The 26056-nt window shown below is 30.2% G+C and overlaps 3 protein-coding genes and 1 non-coding gene across 8 annotated transcripts; all 4 read right to left on the reverse strand.

Moving 5' to 3' along the window:
• Positions 1–5153: 5153 nt before the first annotated feature.
• Positions 5154–5227, reverse strand: TRNAN-GUU (transfer RNA asparagine (anticodon GUU)). The gene has a single exon. It is a non-coding gene; the product is annotated as a tRNA-Asn (tRNA).
• A 2752-nt stretch (positions 5228–7979) lies between these two features.
• Positions 7980–9123, reverse strand: LOC108337627 (15.7 kDa heat shock protein, peroxisomal). The gene is made up of 2 exons (XM_017574192.2): positions 8804–9123; positions 7980–8461 (listed from the first exon to the last, which is right to left on the reverse strand). Exons 1-2 carry the CDS (start codon positions 8943–8945, stop codon positions 8169–8171), a joined length of 435 nt encoding a protein of 144 aa, XP_017429681.1. The 5' UTR covers positions 8946–9123; the 3' UTR covers positions 7980–8168.
• Positions 9124–11451: 2328 nt separating this feature from the next.
• Positions 11452–13687, reverse strand: LOC108337503 (plasmodesmata-located protein 7). Of its 5 annotated transcripts, none has more exons than XM_017574043.2 (3): positions 12656–13687; positions 11840–11953; positions 11452–11740 (listed from the first exon to the last, which is right to left on the reverse strand). In XM_017574043.2, exons 1-3 carry the CDS (start codon positions 13377–13379, stop codon positions 11733–11735), a joined length of 846 nt encoding a protein of 281 aa, XP_017429532.1. In that variant the 5' UTR covers positions 13380–13687; the 3' UTR covers positions 11452–11732. The 5 variants fall into 5 exon arrangements, with proteins under 5 accessions (XP_017429532.1, XP_017429530.1, XP_017429531.1 ...); XM_017574041.2 differs by having other exon boundaries at positions 12638–13677; XM_017574046.2 differs by lacking the exon at positions 11452–11740 and adding an exon at positions 12306–12375 and having other exon boundaries at positions 11839–11953; positions 12656–13682.
• Positions 13688–16431: 2744 nt separating this feature from the next.
• On the reverse strand, positions 16432–17887 carry LOC108337440 (nudix hydrolase 18, mitochondrial). Its single transcript, XM_017573969.2, has 5 exons — positions 17703–17887; positions 17423–17534; positions 17237–17320; positions 16984–17112; positions 16432–16820 (listed from the first exon to the last, which is right to left on the reverse strand). Exons 1-5 carry the CDS (start codon positions 17801–17803, stop codon positions 16665–16667), a joined length of 582 nt encoding a protein of 193 aa, XP_017429458.1. The 5' UTR covers positions 17804–17887; the 3' UTR covers positions 16432–16664.
• Between the last annotated feature and the right edge of the window lie 8169 nt (positions 17888–26056).

The raw sequence follows: 26056 nt of genomic DNA on the forward strand, positions 1-26056 counted from the left end.
TCAAATGTTAATTATGACATTGAAAACATGTGCAGTGACTTATCACATTGAAAGTGTGTTTTAGTTAAGTAAGATATCATTTTCTATAATATGTTCACTTTTCACGTAATCTTTATTCTCACCTCCTAATTAGTGGAACGCTTTTCATAGACGGCATCGGCATATATATAATATCAACATTTTAAAATATATTTTCAAAATTATAGTATAATTAAAATCCATATTTATCGATTTGAATCTAATATGTTTTGAAATAAAATTCTTGAATTTCCTCTTGTTACATCTATTTCAAATAGTATAAAACACTGTTAAAGAATCATCACAAAATTAATACAATAAAATAGAGTATATAAAATATTTATACAATAATCTAAAATAAGTTTAACTTTACACACAACACAACTAAAAATAAAAGAACTATTTATATAATCTTTTCAAAACATAAATAAATAAACTAATTATTCTAATCATAACTACATGTTTGTGTCATTTCCTCCTAAAGCCTACTATAGTGAAAGGTCATTTTCCTCTCTTCACATCAATTAAGTGATTATTACAAAAATAAGAATCACACCTACACATGTAAGACATTTAGACTCAAAATCCAATACATGTTATTGTCGAGCTATGACAAGTTTGGTGAAACAGCTGCTCCACCCCAAGTTATCACACAAGATTAGTCCGCTAAAATGTCATTTGTCAATGGTAAAGGCTCCCATACTAGAACCCTTACTACTCTCACCACATGACTCAAACCTCTATACTTGAGAATGGATGACAATTATAGTGTCAGGATAACCCTAAAACTATGTTCCTACAATAATACATACATTACTTTAAACCACCATTAAGAACTTCCTCCTTGGAATTCCTTTCCAAACACATTTATCCACACATATATAACCTCATGTAAAACCCATCATATAATTCCATAAATATTACTCCACATCCAATAAAGTACTAAAAACAATTTAAGATCAACGTGCAAAAAAACAAAATGCACAAAGAAAATAAGTAACAGAGCGCCTAACGCTAGAAACCCAACGCACAACACTAACGCCATTGGAAGAGGGGTGCTCAACACCAAAACACACCACTCAATGTCTCGAAGTCAGAGAGCTCACTAAATTTGTTGTGCTCAACATCTAAACTCAATACCCAACGCCCAAAAGTCAGAGAGTTCATTGACTTTGTGGCGCCCAGCATCCTGGAGCTCACGGGCTCTCGGTTGGACAACGTTGAGCGTCACATAGGGCCGCTCAACGCCATACCAGATGACAACAACTTGTTTTTCTAGTTTGGCTACACTTGTGATGTATCCAATAACCGCTAAAATGTCATTTGCCAATGGTAAAGGCTCCCATACTAGAACCCCTATTACTCTTACCACATGACCCAAACCTCTCTACTTGAGAATGAATGGCCATTATAGTGTCAGGGGAACCCTAAAACTATGTTCCTACAATAATACATACATTACTTGAAACCACCATTAAGAACTTCCTCCTTGGAATTCCTTTCCAAACACATTTATCCACACATATATAACCTCATGTAAAACCCATCATATAATTCCATAAGGTTTAATGTCTCTTTAGGTCCATATTTTCGTCCAGAATCTCAAATAGGTCCCCTTCTTTTTTGGCGTCTCAATTGGGTCCTTATTTTTGTAAACTTGAATCAAATAGGCCCTTACCGTTAAATTGGATCTAACGACGTTAATGTATATTTGACGTGACACGGTGAATTATATTTTTATTTGACGTGGCTGAATGATGTGGATTTGGATTATTTTAAAATTAAAAAATTAAGAGCCTCACGATCGCCACCCACCACAGATCTTTTTTCACAAGTTAGGCTTCTTCCCTAAAGTTCCACTAGAGACTTCTCCCTCTCCTCCCATTTTTCCATTCAGATAAAGAACAAAGTGTTCTCTTAAAACTTTACCAGTAAACTCACTCCAGGCCTAAGCATGCTTCTCCGATAGAGTTGAAAGTGATATACCATGCTTCGAAGTGCTGCACAAACATTAATCAACAAGAAGAGTTTCAAACTTATCCTCAGAACAACACAATCAACAAGAAAAGTTCCAAATGCCTTCACATTCATCCTTATACATACATACATGTACAGTAGCAGCCATTTCCGGCTATGAAGAATCGTCGGAAGTGAAGGCGAGCATTGAAGGCTCAGAAATTGCAGGCGGATGGTGATCAGCCACAGCCACAGGCTCCTTCACAATGCGCTTCATCTCAACGCTGCGGCGCCCTTTGTCCGTGTATTTACTATCCCTGCTGCGAAATCCACTCATTTTGTAAGCTTGCTGAGAAGAACAGTGGCTAAATAAGAAACAAAGTAAGCTGCTTTGCTCCGAAACGATTGCTCTTTACCCATATGTTATTCCTATTTATGGAATAAGATGCAATTCACGAAGAATTTCCACCGCTAAAAATTAAAATAAAAAACGAACTAAGATTCCAATATTCCCAACGCTCTCGTTCATTCATTCGCCCCCTTTTTCATCTGTGGGAGTTAGGGTTTTCGTGATTAGGAGTTTTTCTGATTTCTGATTTGGGGATTTTAGCAAGTTCTGATTTTGTCTCGCAATGATGAAAATGTTGGGCAAACTCGCAATTGGATTCCTGCAATTTGCAGTATGAAAGAGGGCATTCCAGGAGCAATGTTTGGTGTTGACAGTGTTTTTGGACATTTCCATGTGTTCTATGAAATGAGATTACCACTTTGCCCTTACTTAAATTTTATTTTCCCTCTTTGCACTTCATTTTTTAATTCAAAAATAAAAAAATACACTTCACACACGTTTTTAATGCCACATCATTTAAAAAGACACTGTCAGCATGCCACGTAACATCCTCCTTAACGGCGTCTTCTCAATTTGACGGAAACCCCCTATTTGATTCAATTTTACAAAAATAAGGACCCAATTGAGACGCCAAAAAAGAATGAGACCTATTTGAGATTCTGGACGAAAATAGGGACCTAAAAAGACATTAAACTAATTCCATAAATATTACTTCACATCCAATAAAGTACTAAAAACAATTTAAGATCAACATGCAAAAAAAAAATGCACAAAGAAAACAAGTAACGGAGCGCCTAACGCCAGAAACCCAACGCTCAGCACTAACGCCATTGGAAGAGGGGTGCTCAACACCTAAACACACCACTCACTACCTCGAAGTCAGAGAGCTCACTGACTTTGTTATGCTCAAAGCCCAAACTCACTACCCAACGCCCTAAAGTCAGAGAGTTCATTGACTTTGTGGCGCTCAGCATCCTAGAGCCCACGAGCTCTCGGTTCGACAACGTTGAGCATCACACAGGGCCGCTCAACGCCATACCAGATGACAACAACTTATTTTTCTGGTTTGGGTGCACCTGTGATCTATCCAACAAACCAAATAAGTTTCTTAAACACTATAATTGAGGCTAAAATATGTTTATGGTTAAAGTTAAGTACCACTTTGCTCATTAGATCATAAATTGGGTGCATTAAACCAACTCAACAATTCAAAAGTACCTAAACTCAATTTCACACTTTTTAACACAAAAACTTTGCAAACTAAGAGCTAAACAAGTCACAATTGACCAAAAACCTCAGTTTCTGCCAATATACCATTTTCTCAACTTTTTACCTGTCAAAACCATCTTTTTTACTAAGACCAACCTACAATTAAGCTTAGTTTTCATTTCTCAATGCCACAATAGTTTTCTATCTAATCGTACTCTAGAATAACCCTTTCAAAAACTTCAACTAATTCCACATCACAAGCATAAACACAATATGCATTAGATTTCAATAAACAAGCATTTTGACAACATATCACTACCCAAAGAGACTTAATTCATCATGTCAACTTCAATATTCAGCCCATTTCAAACACACATACATTAATTATATTATTTACAACATCTAAAGTATTAATTAGCTTCCCTTACCTGACGGGAAAGCTTAGATAACTCTAAAAAGAACAATTACCTCTACTTCAGCTCAGATGACTCTATTTGTATCTACAAAACATAAAATTTTGATTAAAGTAGGTTCGTAAGACCATTGATGGATAGAGAACTAGCAAGAAAGGTTGAATGACACATGCGTGCAATTCTATTTGCATTTGTCTTAACCTGAAAACTAAAAAAAGGATAGAAATTGACTTACTCTATATAGAAATCTGATCGGATGAAAAGGAAGAACTCACTATCGTGATCACTTAGGTGCTTCTTGATTGTCAAAGAGATGACTCAAGAGTTAGAAATCTTAGAGAGAAAGGAGAAAGAACTCAGAAAATGAGTTTTAGAGAGATGTTGAGTATTTTAGATAATGAGACGTGTCTATAAAATTCTATTTATATTATTGAATTATTTTAACATTAAAATATACGTCTCATTATTTTAAAACACCTATCAACTTTAATACTTTTAATAAATTCTTACCCATGTTATTATTATTTAGTAAATCAAAATCAAAAGTAATGTAAAAAGTAATAATTGCAAGATAATATAAGAGTTCAACTTTTAAGTATTTTGAAAAAGTTTTTTTTATGGTATTATTCATATATATCAAACTCAATAATAAAGAGATGAGAAACTAATTGATTAAAGACACAAAAGTAATGACAATTTTCATCAGTTAGTGTTTTAAAATTTAATTAAGCTTAATTTTTTTGTCTAGATAAAATTGAATTATACGTGAATTACTTTTTAATATGGTGTAAGAACTTTTTTTAGAATTATTTTGGAAAGTCTTTCACTCTCGTATTCATATACTAAAGGTATAAACTAAATATAGTAAATAATTAGTGAAAATCCTTGCTTTAAAAACTAATTTTGTCAAGTTGAGTAATTAAAAATAATATTTATTAGAAAAAATATCTCAAAGTAAATATTTTTAATATTTCTTATAAATTATAAAATGATACTTATAATATATACATAAGTAATACTCTTACAAAAAAATTATATAAATAATATTTATTATATAATCAGGTTGAGCTAAGTTTATCGGATTTAAAATTTATGAACTTTTCCTTAAATTGAACTTCAAATTGAAATTTTCATTATAAATTACAATTTTAATTTCTGGCAGAAATCTATGTTTAATAAAATATATTTGAATAAAAGGTTATTTCAAACGCTAGAAGGAGGGGTTGAACCTCCGACCTTGTGGTTAACAGCCACACGCTCTAACCAACTGAGCTATTCCAGCTTACATTATAAGTGGCTAGTTTACTATTCATAATCTTATAAATTTATAATATATGTACTTTTTCTAAAAAAATATAAATTAAAAAATGTACTACTCTTATTCTCTCAGAACATTGATTATCTAAGCGTAATTTTAGAAAAATACCAGCACAATTAAAAATTTAGTGCTATTAACTAAACTAAATCAATAAACTTTCTTAAAAAGTCTGAACTAATGGTCATTCAATCTAAAAACATACAGAACAGTTGTTCATAAGTAAAGTAATTAATTTCACCAAAAAGTTTTATGTGATGTTTAAATGGATAAAATTTATTGAAAATAATGAAATAAAAACCAAGACCAATACCCTAAGATAATACAAGAAATTATAAATCTATAAGGATGGTTAAAACTGTTTTTTTTAATACACTCATATGTATTTTTTTATTACAAAAGAAAAAAAACAGAATCTTTATTGCAAGTTCATTAAATAAATAGACATTCCTATAGTACTTTTAGTAGTTTTCATTAACTTTAACAAACAAGGAAAACATTAAAAAATAAAACATATTAAAGAATGTGTTTTTTATCCATATTTTGTGTAATTAGATTATGTATGGAAGTGAGATTACTAATCATTATGATTATGAGTACGCAAGTGAATTGACTCAGGTAAGTACTCTATAATATGAATATAATAATACGAGTTTCTACTTTTTCGGTGCCACCAATGCATTAGGTGATAAGATAATGTGTGTTCTCGATTTGACGGTGAATTTCCATAATGAGATGATATGTCTTCAGTTGAGTGCATAACTTTTAATGAAATTCTTTTTACAATGATTTTTAGAACAAAAAATATCATAGTTTTTTTTTCTTTTAACTAAAATTAGTTCAGATGTCAGAAAATAAATTTAAAATTTAAAATCACTTTATACATAATTTTAAGTAGTGAATTTTAATATAAATTTAATTTTGTAAAACTAAATTATAAAATAATATTTATTCTTATTTATATATTACAAATTTATTTTTCTACAATTCAATCAGATTTTCAACGTACATATCTCATTCTAAAACATTAACATTTCAAAAGTAAAATTATACAATAATAGTTGTTTGATCATATTCCATTAACCAATAGTATATTTAATTTAACTAATAATAAAGTTTTGTAAGAAGTAAACTTTAAATTTAATTTAATTATAAAAAACGGTTTGTAAAATAAAATTTATATTACTTATGTTATTTAGAGTAAGATTTCTTATTTCCAATATTTTTAATTTATTAATAAGTTAATTTTATTTATTTCTTAAAATACTTGTAGAAAAAGTCGTACGAATAATTTCTTACTATTTTTATTATTTTGGTTAAGTCAAATGACAAAAGTTAGATAGCTAGCGTGTTGTGTGGTTCCACCTTCCCCTCGTTTTAGCAACACGAGTCACTTAATATATCATTTTTAATATATATACCCTTTCTTGAACCTAAAACGTGACTTTTTGTATTTTTCAACTTCTTTTCTATCATATTCTACTCCTTTAATAAGTAACAAATACCATTAAATTGTAATTTTATAACTTTCAAAATAATTCGTATACCAGAAAGCTATTCAATCATGCCAGAGACAAGGACAGAAAATAGATAAATATAAATTATGAAAAAGAAATAAAACATAGTTCTATAGAAAAGTATTATATAAAGAAGTAAATTAACAATACAGTTTGTAACATATTTTAAAACTTTATTATCAGCTCAAATGTACTAAATCACAAAAAATACAAAGCAAAAGTTATTAATCAAAGTCACATTTTTTTTTTGTTTTTAAATAATTTTTTTAAAATATTAACAGATACTCATGTTTAAAAAAGTATGACATTTTCCGTGGATAAAAAGAATATATGACAGCATGTTAGTGGAAACAGTGACATGCAATGATTGGAGGATGTGAACAACACTGATTGGAAGGTGGTGGTCACAACAAGCCATGTCGAATTAAATGCTAAAATCACTTATTTGAAATACAACCTTCATTTGTTAATAAATAATTGTGTAGACTTCAGTTTTCTTACAATTTTCTAATTCGTTTATGCACGAGTTTTAATACTTTTTCTTTTTAATTCTTCACTTAGTACTCTTAACATGCTTCACAATACCTTTCTCTGGTTCGCATTTCCCACTACAAAAACCAGTAGTTTTTGTTCAGCCTTATACAATGTGGCTGGATTTGGTTGCTGGTGTCTGAATTTTCTTAATAAATAATCTTTTATGATGTAATTTGTTAAGGTGTAGTTTGTTCTACAGTGAAAATAGTTTAAGTAATTGCCTTTAAAGTCACTCTTACAGGAACACAATCACTGACAGCAAGTGTTGGTAAGTTTTATCAGAGAAAAGGATCGATGAATATAAAATTTAATTTTTAAAGGGTTATTTTCTTTTCTATCATGCACTTGGCAACGATATAGCAACTCTTATGAACTATCTGATGTTGATATGAAATCTTTTGAAGGCCTTAAGCAATAAACTCACAGTATCAGTTCAACTGACAATCAAATCTCTTTAGACTACCTTTTCTCCACTTTAGTCTAATCCATCTACCATTCTCCACAACCTCGTGTTCCTCTTAAATCTAGTTGGCAATGGCAACTCCTATATAAGTATACATTATTGATAGCTAATTCCGTACCGATGCTAAGTGAGAACATGAATGTTGTTACAGTTGCAGAAGTAATCAAGTTATGTTGTTTGGTGACTCTGATTTGGCTTGTTGAACTTTGGAACAAACTATGCTCTTTTTCATACTAAATTAGCTATTCAGAAAGTTACACAAGTTCATAACTACATATCAAGCCACACACACACACACACAAAAGAACTTATATGGTCTTGTATTGTTTACATCATGAAGATATTTTTATCCCTGGATTCTTATTCATATAAACATATTCTAGATCTGAAAAGCTTAAAGCCTGCTAGTGATGTTAATGTTTCTCACTTTAGGCGATTTGGTAGTTGTGTGTTTAGGCAAAAGTATAGTGAGGACACCATTTTCCACCTGTGCTTTGATCTGATCCACCTTGACATTTTCTGGCAATTCAATTTCCCTTGAGAAAGCCCCATTCCCGGTGCCTCTCTCAGCAACATGACAAACAGTATCTTTCTCCTTTGCTTGAGGCTCCTCTCTCCCACCTTCCCCTTTGATGTGTAGAACATTTCCATCCTCAATCTGCACCTTTATGTCATCCTTGCTGAATCCTATCCACACACATACCCATCATCCAAAACTCAAATATCACTACCACTCAAGTCAAACCCTAAAAAAGATTCCATTTTTACCACTACAGACAGCATCTCCACTCACGATTCTAATGGGCCATTGAATGTGAAGAAGGAGTGAAAGATTGCAAAAAATTAGATGCAATTCTCCATATATATTCACTATTATTCTAATTGGAACTAGAGTTTCAATTCTATGATACACATAACAAAAATTTAAACTAAACATTGTATGATCAAATTAAAATTGAAAAGTAACACTAAAAACACTTGAATAGTTTTATATCGAACATTACTTTCATACCAATCCGAACATGGTACCTGGAACGTTAATTTTTAAGATGTGGGCATTAGGTGATTCGAGCCAATCCAAGAGGGCCGTGGAGCCAGACCATTCAGTGAGAATTGGAGGACGACTCCAGAATAAGCGTCTGAGAGGGTACCCAAAGATAGTGTCAGCCATTGTTGATTACACCAGTGTAAAGAGAAATGTAGCAGAAAAAGGAAAAAAATAAAAAAGACCGATGAATGATATGGTTCTCGCAATTTTTGTGATGAACAATGAAATTATTATATATTTTATGTGTTTATGATAGGAGTTGTCGCGGACACTCCAGAATGTTCTTTGATCTTGTGTCGTCTCCAATCAAATTATCTACTGTTCTGGGTTCTTCCCCAATAGCGAAGTGCAAAGTGATTCACTGCAACTGGGTTTTCCATATGGAGCCCATTTAAATGGGCTAGCAGGTTTTTCAGTGGGGTGTTTCACCCTACACCTCCAAAATTAAAATTTTATAAAATGCCCAAATTACCCTATAATTAAGAAATTTTTAATATTTAAAAAAACAAAAAATAAAATGGTCAAAAAAGTCATCTTATTATTAAAAATTTTCATATCAATTTTAAATACCAATTTTTTTAAAAAACAAAATAAAAATTAATAATTTATTTTATACAAAAATTTAACAAAAAAAAAAACTAATACAATAGATTAACATTTATAACTAAATTATAAAATCATAAACTAATACTATAAATTATACATTTATAAATAATATAATCAACTTATAAATAATTTAAATAATTATAAATTTGATTTTTTACATTATAAAAATTAAACATTTAAAATACATTGTTTATATTAACAAAATTTAATAATTATAAAAATTAAGTTAACTGGTTTTATTTATATTTTTTATAAAAGAATTCTATTCTTAAATAATATTAATAAAGAAGCATGCAACAAACATAAAGCAATGTAAAAAGACTTAATAACGCATAATATTAATAAAGCATGCAGTAAGGAAAAAACATGTAAAAGAAAAAAAAAGCTTAATACAGCATGCAGCAAACAGAAAACAAGTAGAAAAAATGTAAAGAAAATAACAAATATATACAAATAGGATCTGCATATCCGATACTTCATTTATTGGATATTGAAGATCGATGAGTACTTTCTCGGATATTCATATCCGATAAATATTTATATTAAATTTAAAAAAATTATAAAAATTACTTTTTAACCATTAAAAATAATTTAATTAAATTGTAAATTCATAAAAGTTGATACATAAATTTAAATATAATTATAAATTAGTAAAATAATTAAATAAGTATACAGAATTAAACTTTAAAAAAACAAAAATTAGATCTACATATGGATTGCTATTTTATTGGATATCAACATCTGATGACCTCTCATTCGGATAAGGTACAACAAAAACACGTATTTTGAATTTTATTTCTTAAAAATATTTTTATTAAATCTAATAAATTTATAAATATTATTTTTTAGTAACTAAATATTTTTTAATTAAATTATAAATTCATACAAATTAATATATAAATTTAAACATTATTATAAATAAATAAAATAATTAAATAACTGATATAATTAAACTTTTATATAACATTCAAATTCAAATATGGACATGTATAGTTTTTTTCTATTCTATGAATTGTTGATACGCATCCCAACCAGCAATATAATCAAGTAACAATACTTCAACCAACAATCTCTCTCCACATGATAGGATGAAATGGAGGTGTAATCAATATTTAATATATAATTTTTTGAACAAACATAAAGTTAACAAATAATTACCTCGTTAATTAGAGGTATTTTAAGAAATTGGAGGTATAGATGAAGAGCTTGGAAGTGTAGGGTGAAACACCCTTTTCAGTTTCTGTTTAGTCTAATTAACTGGGCTGGGGTTGGAGTTCGGCGTTGAAAATGGGACACGTTACTGGGCTCGTAATCTAACTAAAGAAGTAAATTCGCTCCTCCGAATTTTAAATACATATATAGTTATGATATAATTCCAATGACATGTATTATTTATTTTAAATAATAAAGTAATTTCTACGTTATAACAATTAATTTTTTTCTGATAATGAGGATTAAGAATAAATAAACATAATTATATAATATGCGCTTAATAAGATCGTAAAGTTATTGACATCAATTTTACACAGATATCTAGCATACCATAAGTTTATTCAAATATGACACAATAGCTACTTTTACTTATATTAAAACATGTATGAGTTTTTTTTTTCTTTTATGGTTAACAGTAATGAAAACTCATATATAAATTTTGTTTTCATGATTAAAAGAATTATCTGAACACATTTTTTATTTTAAACTTGTATATTTTTAGAATATCATTGCGTTTAATTATTTGGAGGTTATCTTAATTTGGAACTGATTACTGGGGTTCAAAGTAAACAATCTTTTAAGCTTATGATACTTTATTGTATGATGTATAGACGTAGACGGACATGGTTGTGTTTCCTTAATCTCTAAGAGATGGATCCTTTTGATGCATTATATATGATATTAAAATGGATTTTGTTAGATTAACTTTATATGTTATCCTTTTTGGATATTCTTTTGCCAGAGAACTTAGTTTGAATGATGCATACAGCACTTTAGAGAAACAAAAGAATAATATATTTAATTTTTTTTTTCTTTACAAGCATGGAACAATTGACAACACAACTTTGTGAAGTGGAGAAGAAAGTAGCTCACTCACCTTCTTTCCTCTTGTATTCAAAATTCCAAATACTACATTCTTCTTTCCAAATGGTATCCTCCTCAAGGTTCAAACTTCTCTTTAGAAGTCAGTTTTAAATTTAAAAGTAAGTAAAAATAACTAAAGAAAAAGAAAAGAAGAAAGCAAAAGTAAACCAATACATAAGAGTAATGATAGGTTCAAAATCCAATTTGAGTTCCAAACTGGATTTAAATTTATTTACCTGCATGAGAAAGAAGGAATCATGTTAGTATATATTGTTGAATCCATCCTATATTCTCTTTTCAATATGACAGATGATAATATAATATTACTTACTTACCCTGTTTTCCACATATTTTGGTCATGAAAGCAAGGAAGATGATAAGTATAGCCAATCCTGCTAATGATCCAATAATAATAGCAAATGTCTTTACACCTCCATGACTCGATTCGCCTGCATTACACCAAACATCTTATTTTCTCTTCTTCTTTCCTAACAAAAACTATTCTCAATTTACTTCAACAAAATAAGAAACTTTCTTAAAATGTTTTATTGGAGAAAAAAAAATTATTGATGATTACTCGGGTTCTATTCCATTGTTTTTTTATTATATCTCTAATATAGTGTTTAAATACTTGAAAGGAAATACTGTTAACAAAATTCTATATCTTCTGTACAAATATTTGAAAACAAAAAAACAAATTAAAAACAATTCAATTAATATTAATGTAATTAAAAAGTGAAATAAAACATACGTAATGTCTCTTCAATTACTTGGTTGGTTGCATATTTATATAATTTTTACCTTTTAGTTTCTATACCTAGAATTCACTTCAATCTTTACACGTTGTTTGAAGCTGTCTTGGTCTTGATCTCTAAAATAGTTAAAACTAACATCAATAAAAGGTGTAGATATAGAAAAAAAAAATATTAAAGTTGTGTAAATAAAGAAATGAGTAATTAAACACTTCTTAAAACTTTGATTCTTACAATTTGTGAAAGAAAATTACAATTTTTTACATCCGATCGAAATGGTGAACACACATAATAAAACTTCTCTCATGAGAGTTCAGAACTTGAAACCCACGAGAGGTAGTAAGAGAAGAACAAGCATGCGATCATGATGATGGGCCTTACCGTGGGCCTTGGACTCACCGTGGGCCCCGCCGGTGGAGTATCGCGCATAACACTTCCCCAAGAACATATCCCCGTAATCCGCCGTGCCGCAGTCTCCCTTCAGCCGCGAGATGGCCTCCGCCACGCAGTCCTGGCACTCGCCGTAGCTCAGGTCTCCGGTGCACTGCGCCATGCCGCGGACTCCGCCGGAGCCGCCAACCCTGAAGTTCCCTCCAGTGGCAGCGAGCCCGGCAAGCACGGCGTCGCGGCTCCCCATGGCGTCGGGGTTGTACCCCACCGAGGGCCCGCACTGCTTCAGCACAACCGTCTTGTCCTGTGCGCCGAGGAACGTCGCGTTGTCGTATTTCACGAAGCAGCCGTCGAGCTGCACCGCGCCGCCGCACGTCCCACGACAGATATCGCCGGCGCGCGTGACGGCGCGTGCCACGCAGGCGGCGCAGTCCGGCATGGCGAGGTCGCCGCGGCACTGGTAGAGGCCGGTCATCGCGTCCTGCTGCGTGGATCCCACCACCGTGAAGTTGTTATAAGACGAGTACGTGGCCGAGTTGACCAGCGATGTGAGTAGCGAGTCTAGGTTCGACTGGTACGGCGAGTTTGGGGTGTACAGTTGCTGCGTGCACCCGCTGTAGAGAAACGCGCTCGGGCTGGAACACTCCGAAAACTTGGGGAACAACAGGATCACGCAGAAAAACACACCCACTGTGATTACTCTGTTTGAGATGCCCCTTTTTGTCATTTTCATTTCTTGGAGATGTTGACGTATGTTAACTCTAATATGGGTTTGAATGTTTAGGGCACGTATGTATATATATATACAAATGCATACGTGAATGATTATATCATTATATGGAATGAACAAGTGTTTTTGGTGCTATTACTATTTCTTCAAATGAATATGAAGATTTTGAGCTATGCAGAAGGATCCAGCTGTGAGTTTTCACATAGAGTTGCTTTAAATAAGCAAAATACACCAGGGAAGAAAAAGGTTCTCTATGATTATTTTACAGTCTGTGGGGTCCTGTAAACTCTTTTCTTCTTTCTTAGGCTAGTTGATTATCTATCATCATGCTTTTCTTTTTGCTTCATATAATTCAAACAAAAGTAGCAACTTTACTTTCTTTCTTTTGCTAAGAAAAATAATTTAAAACTCTGACAATGTTAAAAGTGATCTGGATTTATAAACCAGTGAGAAATTTATTGTTATGTGCGCATTTTAAATGGTTGGAGAAGATAACTTAATAGAAGAAACATTGCTAAGTCTTTTCAAATTGGGAAATATTGCTCTCTGAGCACTGAAAATCTAAATAAAAGTTGGAGAGAGCGACACTTAGTCAACAATATACACTGAACAATATAAAGTAAGAAATGTAGTTATTTAAGGGGCAGAGCTCCTATAAGTAGTTTCTGCTTAATTCAATCTAGTGTTTTGAAACACATTAATTAATAGACGCAAATAAGTTTGGTGCTGGTTTCAATCAATGGTTTTTTATATAAATTTTGCAGAAAATCGATTGTTTGTGTTGGCAACTTTTTAAAATCACTTTCCACCTAATCAAACTAGCCCCTTTTAAAGGTATGACTCGTTTCAAGTTCAAACTACCTTCCTCTTCAAATGATGTTTTAACAATTTGCTTTTGTTGTTTCTGTCAAATTCTTAAAGCTTGTTTTGCCTTCTTCAAAAACCCTAATGTGAAATTTACATATTATGTAATTTATTTTAAGTATATATCTAGAAGATGTGGAATCCTTGATCAGCCACAGACAGACACATGGAATATTACCATATTGGAGTTATATATATATATATATATATATATATATATATATATATATATATATATATATATATATATATATATATATATATATATAACTTGATATAGCTAAGTTGGTAAGAAGTGTAGTGGATCTTCAGTGTGTCGCAATGATTTGTGAATATATTATTTTATGGCTCTATGGATTAATCACGAAGTAAAGCTAGAACACTTATAAAAGAAAAGGCTAAGACACTTTCCTTTCACACACTGCACCATCACCTTTTCCTATTGAAGACAGTAAAGGCCAACTATGACATCGCACTACCCTCCTCAATCTCATCATAACTTTAGCAAAGTTTTGAAATATATATTGGTATACTTATACACACACATGTATGCTAAATAATCGTTTTTGTACAAGAATTTTTAATAGCAAGTATAGAGTTCATCCCAAAGAGAATGGAACATCATTAAAAGTTGATGCTGTGACATGTTGATTGAGCTATGTTATACAAGTTTTCTGATACACATATATAATGATAGTAGCCCTAACAATATACCTGGCTGTTTAAACTCTTAATCACTTAGTTATAAACATATGCTATACTATCAAGTGTGTCAGTGATTTTTTTAATCTAATATACTAATTAAATTTTAATTAACTTGCTTTTTCTTTTTTAGAATTCTATTTTATGTTGTTAATTAATATAGTAAAATACATAGAGATAATATTATTTTGCAGACTTTATTGTTATTAGAATATTTATAAAACTAATATTTGAAAAGATAAATTCCTACTAAATAAATGAAAACAATTCTAAAATTACAAGTATATGTATAGTAGATGTATGTGCACACTGTTCATTTACTTACAAAGTATAGCAATTTTAAATCTTTATCATTAATTTTTCTAATAAAGTTAATATAAAGTTAGTATAAAATTTGAATGAAGAAAAAATATGTTATTTTTCAAGTATACCATTTCTTTATAAATTTTTTGAATTAAACCTGTTATTTTTAAATCGTAATTTGGTAACACTCGAAAAAAATAAAATATTATTCACTTTATCAACTATTGGCCCAATATAAATACCCCTTCAAGCCCAATATGGTGGTTGTGGCAAGTGTTTGGCAGAGCATGTGTTGTTGAACTAAAAGCCCAACATACTGCTTGGATCAATTTTTACATTTCAGAGGCTTCTCTGTTGTTTTCAGGTTTGGGAACTTTCCCTGAAGCTCATACTAGGCTGGTTTCTATTACTAATCTTGGTCTTCATGAATTTTTCTAATGTTAAAGACCAATCTAAATAAATGAATTTTCTTATGTTGACCAAAAATTTGAAATTATTTTCCTCTTCAACTTTCCCCTTCTCAATTTCACCAAAGGAGTTCAACTAATGATAAGGACTGGGTCAACCAATTCCACACGTATTCCTCTATGCATCAAAGGTGCATTTCAATTCATACATCAGAGTGGTGGTTCAAGCACCAAAAATGTTACTTCCAAATTCCAATCTTAGCTTCAAGTTGATTCAGCAAAAAGAATGAAAATAAAAAATAGGAATATAGGAAGAGGTTTGTTTATCTTCACTTTGCTCTTCATTAAAAGGTATAATTTCTTTTCTTGATTAAAATGCTTTATCCCTTCTCACCATATATAGCCACAAACACTCATTTATAGTGCAATAATTTTCCATAGATCAATCACTGTTATTCATACTTCTTTTTTCTGCAATACTTTTAACTACTCATCTTTCTTTATCAATCATCTTATTTTACTTTTTCCCTTTCTCCTCCTCGCAGTCTCTCTTTTGTTTTATTATAAAAGGTACCGTGAGTGTAAGATAGTTTTATTATAAGACTGAGTAAATTTATCATATATAATAACAGTTTATAATTTATAGAAGTTTAAAACAGTTTATATTACTACTATTTGCTTTGTATGATTTATTGTTATTGCAAGAAGTTCAGACAAGTTTCTAACATGTTATCAACTGTTGCTTGAAACAAAAAACAAATAGTTTATGGAACAATGGATTTTGAGGAGTATCACTATATATACAGATGCAGTGAATTCTGACCTTTTTTGACATTTTGAGATGTGAAGTACTGTATCTTAATGGGGGAATTGACAACTTGTAAGTTGTGTACACCATTACTGTTGTTATTCTAATGATATAGTGTATTTTTCTCTAATTCCATGGGATTGTACTATTCCTGAGTTCATTTGGTCGAAGAAAAGCTAAAAGGGTATGCATGTCCCTCCCTGTTTACAAGTCAGAATTGCCATCTCCTATGCAGTGTATAGAACCTACTATTTGTCTCACACGACCAAGTTTCCGAGCCATGAGACGGTTTACTAGTCTCTCTAGAGCTTCTTTCATCCACCAGTGTTGACAAACTTCCCTTGCGTCAGAAACGCTCATCTACACCCCAAAAGGAAATTTTCAAACACTTTCTTAGTTCGTGATCATTAGAATGAAAGAAAAAGAATCATTCAAACACTATCTATCGCACTGATCATTTAGAAGAAGCAACTAAGAAAAATTCAAACAGTGTCCTCAGTATTCCATTTTTAGTATCACCTACCCATGTTCTTTGACGAAAATTCTGCTCAGGCCAGAACTCCAATTGCTCTTGGACAAGTAGAGGGAACATGTAACCCTCATAAAATGTATCATGAGTCTTGCTCTTGAAACTCCACTTACCCAATTTCCCCTGCACCAATCAAATCAAACTTTAATCTCAACTTAAACAAGTTTTATTGGTAGTTAACTTGCATTAACAATGATTTATGATCTTATAGTTATCAAACTTTTGTCATTTCATCGAATAGCCTGACCTCAACAGTGCCTCGAACCCCTGCTTCCTCTATGGTTTCCCTCAAAGCTGCCTCCTTTTTGGATTCGTCCAATTCCCAACCTCCCTGTTGTTTGGTCAAACGGATAGCACAAAACGGGGTGAATAAAAAAGTTAACAAATCAAAACATATCCCATTTGGGAGATGATCAATTTCATTGACTAATACCTTAGGAAACAGCATCCCTTTGCCTTTTTGAGAAGTGATGACCAAAACTTCTAAATCTTCTGGTCCCTCCAAGGAAGTTCGATCCACAATTTTATATCTGTAGGGTATGCATCTGCACACATGTGGCCATCAAATTGAAAGCGAAAAGAAAAATGTTCAGTCACAATTGAAACGAAACTGAATAGAGTCAGAAAGACTTGCATGAACGAAAAATGGGTTTATATCGATAGAGAAAATTGAATACTAAAGGCAACGATGGGATTAGAAAGAGGAGACAAACCCCACGACTTGGCGACGACCTTTCCTGTAGCGTTGTAACTCTCTACCTGTACGAGAAACCAATGCAACAACGTTGTTGTCTTGGGAAACCAAAGCCACCATTTTTGTAAGAATTGGAAAAAGGGTGAGAGAAAGAAAGGTTAGAAGTTGAGAGAGGAAGAGAACATGCAAGTTGTGTTGTGTTTATTAGTGGATAGGATAACAAAGAGAGGGTCCTATTATAGAGGCTATGCCTTTTTCTACCAAGTGGAAACAAATTACTTTTTCTTTTTTTAATTTCATTTTATCAATAAAATAACCTACATTTACCTTTAATTGCAAATCACATTGTCTTGAAACTTACATCAATTACATGGTCTTAAAAATTCTTTTCAAATTACCTACCATTAAAAGATATAAAGATTTATTGAAAAACAATTAAAAGAGATGCAAAAAAGACAAATAAATCATTTACATTTTCTTTATTAATCATAACAAATAATAAAAAAAGTATATTTGTATAACTTTAAAAACATTTTGTAAATAATAAAAAACAACTTTACAAATGTCATCTGCCTTAAAAAATAATAAATTATTTGACATCAATCACTGCGATTTGACAATTCATTAAAAATGTAAAATGACCATGACAAAAAAAATTGTATTTATAAAAACTGTGAAATCTTATTAAAACGCACCCAAAATCTCATCTGAGTGGACGCCAAGTGTTAAGGAAGGAGATTTGGAAATCAAAAAGTGGAAAACAGGTGGCTGCGGGAGAGTAGACGTTCGGTCTTGGTGACGGTAGTGGTAAATACCAAATTTCAAAATCTTGTGCCACTTCTCTGCATGCTCACCTTCTTCTCCAAATCTCTAAACTATTTTCTCCTCCTTCTCTCTAGATTTCTTCATCTTCTCTCTAAGAAAACACTCACTTTCTCTTCTCCGATCACCACTCAGGCACCGTTGGAGCACTCCCGGCGTCAAGAGCTTTCAGTTGAACCGATCAATTTTTGGTGCTGAGCTGGTGAGTTACTTCCTTTTTAGAAAGTTCGTTCTTCTTACACATGCAAACCCAGCTTCTTGGTTGCATGTAGAGGGCCACTTTGTTTTGAGTATTTCTGTTTTTCCTGTTTGGTTTAGTTTGTAAGGGGTGATCGTCGAACTCTAAGATTTCAGTAGTGAGGAGATATATTTCTGCATTGTTGAACGTCCGGTCACGCTTAGAGGTAAGGGAAGCTTATATAATTTGATTGTATGTTCGTTTATACGTTCGTTTTGAATGAATACATGTTTGTTGAGTTGCTGAATGAATATGAAGTATGATTGTTGATATGTTTTGATTGTATAAATATTTACTATGATATGGATGTATGAATGTATGAAAATAGATATTGAAGAAATGAATTGGTGTAAAGAATGATAAGTATGTAATTCCCTATGAAAGTTTACGTTCGTCACTAAATGGTCCTTGACTGTTCGGTTTTTCCTGTGGACTCCGTTGGAATTGATTCTTTCATTTGGAAAGAATTCTGGTTTAAGGACGAGCGTCTTCATTTTGTAATCCTTGTCCTTAAGCGTTCGGCCAAGGGTAGTCGTTCCTTGGTATTTGGTTATAAACTCAATTATATCTATATGTATTTGTATATTTCGTTTGTTCTTAAACACTACTAAAAATGGTATCCATTATATTTATCAAGTCTTTTCTCTATAAGTTAGTAGTGCTCGGTCTTACACCAAGTGCTCGTACTAAGCAAGTGCTCGGTCTTACGTCATGCACTCGTTCTAGTTTCCGTAACCGACCTTTATAATAAGAGCGTTCGTCCAAACTCAATGGAGTTCGCTCTCTACAGTGCTCGGTCTTCAACTAGCACTCGTTCCCCTTGATGATAAATTCATAAATAAGTTAAGTACTCATAGCATTCGGTTTCTTCACATAATTCCGTCACTTATTAGTATTCAATGTTCCACAATATCAAATTCTATGGTATTCGGCCTAGAGTCTTAGCACTCGGTCTAGGCTTATTGGTGTTCGGTCTAAACTCTCATGAGTCAATTCATTAAATTGGCTCACCTTGTAAATCAAGTTTGATTCTTTTAGTCTTCGAGAAATATTATTGAAATCAGTCTCTTTCTTAATCCCGATATTCACTCCCTCGATTTTGATCTGTTTGGAACTGGAGACCTTTGGTCTCGCTCCAAGCGTTCGATCTTGTTCAAAGTCGAAGTTAACGTTCAGCATTTGGTATCCTCATAGACCTTTAATCAAATTGGTTCCGTTGAGGTCTTAATAATGAAAGATGATAGAATATGATATGGATGAAAGAACTTGATTTATGAACGAGCGTTTCGGGGAGGAATAGTTCATGAATGTATATTGGATTTGATAAAGTATGAATGTGGGCATGCTAAGCTGACGGTTCATCCTGATATTTCGTGATTACTCGTTTCTCACGTAGAGAAGGGTAAGTCATGAGTGGGAATGACAGGAGGTCCTAGTCCTTATGGTTAATTTGGACAGATAGGACTAACCTCGGGTGACAGCTGTTGAGGGTATCCCAGTTACTACATCACCCGGGTGCATGAACGTTGTAGCTACACATAATTCATATAGTCCGGACAGTCAGAGTATAATATTAGGCTTTGTATGTATAAGTGAATGGATTATCATATTTATTTGTATTGTGTGAAATCTATGTTGATGTTTGAATTAAATTACATAAGCTTACCCTATTTCTTGTCTTTTCCTTTTGTACGTTCGTTGGTTGTCTTTTTGTTGCAATGATCATCCGTATGGATGTGAGCAGAAGGAGAGGAATTGCTGAAAGAAGCTCTAGAAGAAAATCTTGTCGAGGTGGAAGTTAAGACCGAACAGTAGAACTGTTCGGTCAGATATTGGCTTCTTTGTATTGACCGTTCGGTCATCTTTTGGGCTACTTCTTTTGTAGGTCGTTCAGTATAGGTCCTTTGTAAACTGTTCGGCCTAGTTTCAGCTTTGGTGCAGTTTTTAATTCCTCTTTTGAAAGACTGAGCTGTAATATTATTATATGTGATCATTCAATCATATGGTTTTAAACTGTATTTTTGGGATGTTATAAAAACTAATTGAATAATAACGAAGAGGTAATATTAAATAAGTGTAAAAAAAAAATAGAAGTCAAAATATAATTTCTTTTAGAAAAACTACAACATAAATAGATAATATTAATATTCGTATATTTTTAATATATGAAATCTACCCAATAAAGTATTTTAATCATTTACGTTTGGAATTATATTTAGACCTTTCTATGTACGTAACACTTTTGTTGCATTTAACAACAATCGCAAAGTATTCGAGTGTTTTATTTCAATTTCTCAAATTAATTACGTTAATAAAAGAACTGCACCAATCACATATACCACAAATTTAATATGAAAACAAAACAAAAATTAGACACGTAGACGCAATTTCCTATATTTTGAGAGAAAATGCATACACCTTTTTGTGTTTTGTTATTTTAAATGGAATAATTTTCAACATTTTTATAACATATTTTACTTAGTAGGAAGTGGCGTAGTGAGAGGGAATTTTGTGGATAGGTGCGAACACAGGTGCTACATATTTGCGTGAGAATCATGTTATTTATTTTGTTGCCTTTCTTAGTTTAGATATTGGGTTTTTTTAGAAAAAATAAATAGTCGAATTGATTATTTAATTTTAATAAATTCAATTAAATTCGGGTTGTATCAAGTTGAATTGAGTAATATACACATTTACGTTAATGTTTTCTTTTATTATTGACTTTAGTTATTATTGTTCCCTGTCTTTCACTGACTTGTTTAAGATCTCAACAAAAAATATTTTAAATATATAATTTCTCTTTCAATATATACTAAGAAAAATGTAAATTTCCTTTGCAAAAGCGGGGCTTAGAAAGCACAACATAGAAGAAACAAAACAAAAAATGTCACTGATTGTTCTTAGTTTTCCATTTAAATTGAAAAGTAACATTTTTTTTTTCTAAAAGTGTTCCCACCAAAAAATCAATAGATAGAATCCCTAAGAAATATCGGTTCCTCTAATAAGCCATTTTGCATGGACGGTGGGTTTCATTAACATTTTTAATTAAAACTAATCTATTACCATAGTAAAGATTTTTTTTAATTGTCTTTTTTTTATATATAAATAGTTGTTTGTAATTTCATTTGTATGTTTCAAAAAAACTAAAATTGCATAAAGTTTTTTTTTTCTGAGAAGTAAGTAGATTTTATAAATATGTAAATTTTAATACAAGATTATTTTTACGATTTTTTGTCAGCTTCATATATAGTATTTTTCTAATAAAAAAAAGGTTTTGTTGCACCAAATAAAATTAATTTGTATTTTCTCATCAGAACTATTTATCTTTCTCTCTTTTTTCTCTAATAAATTAAAGCATGAAAATATAATTTTCTTCTTATTTGTTTTACTATTCCATATTAACAACTAGAGGAGCAATCCAATTAATTTAGGCATTGTATATTTAATTAGTGGAATTTTCTATTTGTTTATCATGAACAAACAATATGTTGATTAAGAATTGGTAGAAGGGTGTAGAATAGTCTATGCCAACACAATCCAAAAGGAACATGTTACACTTTTCATCCATTTATTAAACTCCTTCAACCAAATAAGCTTCGTTAGAATTCAACAATGCACTTAAAAGATTTGTCTTCCATAACACAAACATGACATAATAAATTATCATTTCTCATAAAAACATTTATTTTCTTATATATTTCTTGATGAACAAACTCCACATAAAATATGTAACCTTTAGAGAAACATCACTACTACACATTTTTTTTACAAATTTTCTTCTTTTTTTCTCCTTCTCCACATAAGTTCTTATTTTGTATTCCTTACCAATTTTATGGTTTGTTATAGTGTAGAGTATGTTGTAGCTACAGTTTTAAAACAAAGATTTTTAGTTCAATTATGGAATTCAAACTCTATTTTAATTTCATCTTTTAATTGAGATAAATCCGGTTGTTTATAAATATTAAAAAATTATTAAATTTAAAAAATGTTAAAACTAATTACATTTACTATTATTGTATTATCATTATTATTAATGTATCAAATGAAAATAATAATAAAGTAAGTGAACTAGTTTGTAGATTTTGACTTTGAATAGACAATGTAAAATTGAACAGCGGCTCCTCAACGTTCCCACGGATGCCACGTGATAATAAACGTCAATACTGACTCAGCTGTCAGGCTGTGTATATAATTTTTATAACTTCCAAGTAAAGAGTCTCTTAAAAGTTTAAAATACATAAAAAATGTTATATACTTATGATAAAATATTAACGTTATTTAAAACACATGTTTATTTTGTTTTATGATAAATATTAAAATAAAATAATTATTAATATAATTATAAAAATAAACTTAAATAATGTTTACAATTTTATTATAAATAATATTTAATTTTTTAGATATTTTTTTATCATAACAATTATTTTAATTTTAAAAAATAATTAAATTTTAGAAAAAAAATCAAATTAAAAAAATATTAAATTTATAAAAAAAGAAAATAATGGTTTAAAAGATAAAATAATCATTCTGATTTTAAAAATAAGAGAGATCATATATATATATATATATATATATATATATATATATATATATATATATATATATATATAATATCTATAATATCTAGTTGACATTAAACACAAAAACAGATAGCACAAAGGATAAAATAAAATATTTGCACTATTTTTTGCTTCGAATATATTTGAGATTTTACGATGATTTTGGAATATATATAATTATGTTAACCTCTCAAATTTTATGATTAAAGAGTTAGATTTTATGTTTTAAAACTTTGTTGAACTATTTTTTTTTTTGAGAAACCAAAATCAGAAATGTTTTCAATTTTAGATATTAAAAATGATCAAATCTTGATCTTTTTTTAATGAAAACATTATGTTAGATCACAAAATGGTGGTACATTCAAAATTGGTTAATTTTAAAAATGGAAGAAGTTAGATATAAATTTTTAAAAGGCTGAAACTTGAGTAATCTAAAACTAAATAAAAATGAGCAGTCTCTGACCTTGTCTTATAATTTTTTTTAAATAAAACTACACAATTTACATTACGATTTTCTTTCTGAAAAAATATATTATATGATCGTACGGAAAATTTGTTCAGTTTTCGTGTTGTTCTCTGATTACCATAGCATGACGATATGAACTTTATATACAGAATCTTCCTTACATTATATTATTTAAATAATTGGAAATAAGATTTCACCAATACACAAATTTTACTTATTTTTTCGACACATTATATGTTGATACTTTTGCAAATGTGATTTCTATCAGACTTTTGATTAAGAAAAGTGAAAAACTAACATGATCTTTTAACCCTGGAACTAACTATTATTCTTTTTTAATGTACTTATTATGGTTCTTGTTACATCATACGATTTGTATAATAATCACTTAAAGAAAAGTCACATTACTTAACAATTTACATTGGTGTTGTTCAGTTTTGGTGGGGGGAAAGTCAGCTTTTGCAAAGTTAATTAAATTAATTATCGTTGATTAACATCTATATATAGGGGGTAAGAATTTAATACGTATACGGTGATGTAAATGTTGGAAAAATACTCAATACTCAGCATCTATAGCTCATTACATTTAACAATAAATAATTCGTATTAATATGAAAATTAACAAAAAAACAAAATTGCTTCCTAGTTACCATACACGTGTTGTAGAAATGCAACAGTGACGATAATGATAAAAAGTTGATAGCTTATCTTTCAATAAGAAAAAAAGTCGAAGAGGAAATATTTGATTTGATGTTAGAAAAGAGAGAAAAAGGTGGTAGGGAAGAAGAGAGGAGAAAAAAAAAATGCACTCACGTGAATTTAACACCGTTCTTTTCAAATAAAAACTTTATTTATATAACTTTTATAATTTTAGAACTCAATATCTTTACTTTTAAAATTAAATACTAAACATAAATTCTGAAATATAAAATAAATATTTAAGTCTTAAATATATTACATATCTCATTATTTTAGAGACGAAGTGATAATATACTTTATCTTTCTTAAATTTTATTATAGCATATTTATTATGTTTTTTTTTCTTCTTTTTTCTTTATGTGACAAACACATCTGAAAATATTTACTCTCTAGAGATGTTATTCTCATACAATCATATGAATGTTATAATTAAAATTATTATCCCTGAATATATTTAAAATATGTTTTGGTTAATTGCATTTCATTATTAATGTTTTCAGATTTTAAAATAGTTTATATAGAAAATAAAGTAAAAGTGAAGGTGGGCGCATGACATGGATGGATGAAGATGCGAACATAGTTTTTCATTTGATTGAGCCGACTCAGACCATTTCCAATGCGCATATAAATATGTCAAATTACCAAGGGAACAAGGATTTGTGTTCTCTTTTCAAAGAAAAGGTCAGACAATAATAATATTGCTTTTTATAGAATAAAGGAGTCATATAAGGAGTATGTGTTATATTCTTAGTTCTCATTATACCTTGATCTCATTTTATTGAACTTGAAAGTTAAAATAGTAGAATTAAAATTATATATAATTGTGATTCTAGAATCCTAGTTTTTTTTTATGGTAGAATATTCTTATTTATTTAATTAATGTTAGTATTCAATTTTCATGTTTAATGTTTGACGTGGATTGATTCCATGTTTGATTTGTGGTTCTAGATATTTTAAAAAAAATATGACTTTAACTTATAACTAAAGTTGAACACCTAATGAATCTTGTATACAAAGATAAAATTTGATTTATTAGTAATTTTAAGACTCTTAAACTTAATGCATGATTGCTTATTAGGATTTAAAGGATTGAAACGTGACGAATGATCATACACTCAAAGGTTTTATGAAGTGGATGAACTCTAGTATTAACAAATTGTAAATAATCTATATAACATTTTCTTGTACGCAAACTGTACGATGAAAATATCAAAAAAAGTTTTTTATATTTTTGTGAACTTTATGGTCTAATTGAGTTATTAAAAGAGTTATGGAGTATTGTACAAATTCTTTGAGAGATAATAATATTTATCAGTTATTACGTTACAACTTTAATTTTGCAACCAACATTATGAAAGAGTGTGTTGAAAGTTCAATATCTATTAGAAATAAGATCAACTTAAAGTATATAAATTGATGCAAACATCACTTTACAAGTCAGTTTTATAAAATTAAGTTAAATTTAAATTCCACTTCTATATAATATATATTTATTTATTAATTTTCTTAACATTCAATCATACAAAATGAAATGTTTGAGTTTTCAACCTTATAAAAAGAGCATAGGTGAACGAGTAATTTTTTTCAAC

This window comes from Vigna angularis, chromosome 7 (genome assembly GCF_016808095.1).
Source record: "Vigna angularis cultivar LongXiaoDou No.4 chromosome 7, ASM1680809v1, whole genome shotgun sequence".
Classification (NCBI taxonomy): Eukaryota; Viridiplantae; Streptophyta; class Magnoliopsida; order Fabales; family Fabaceae; genus Vigna; species Vigna angularis.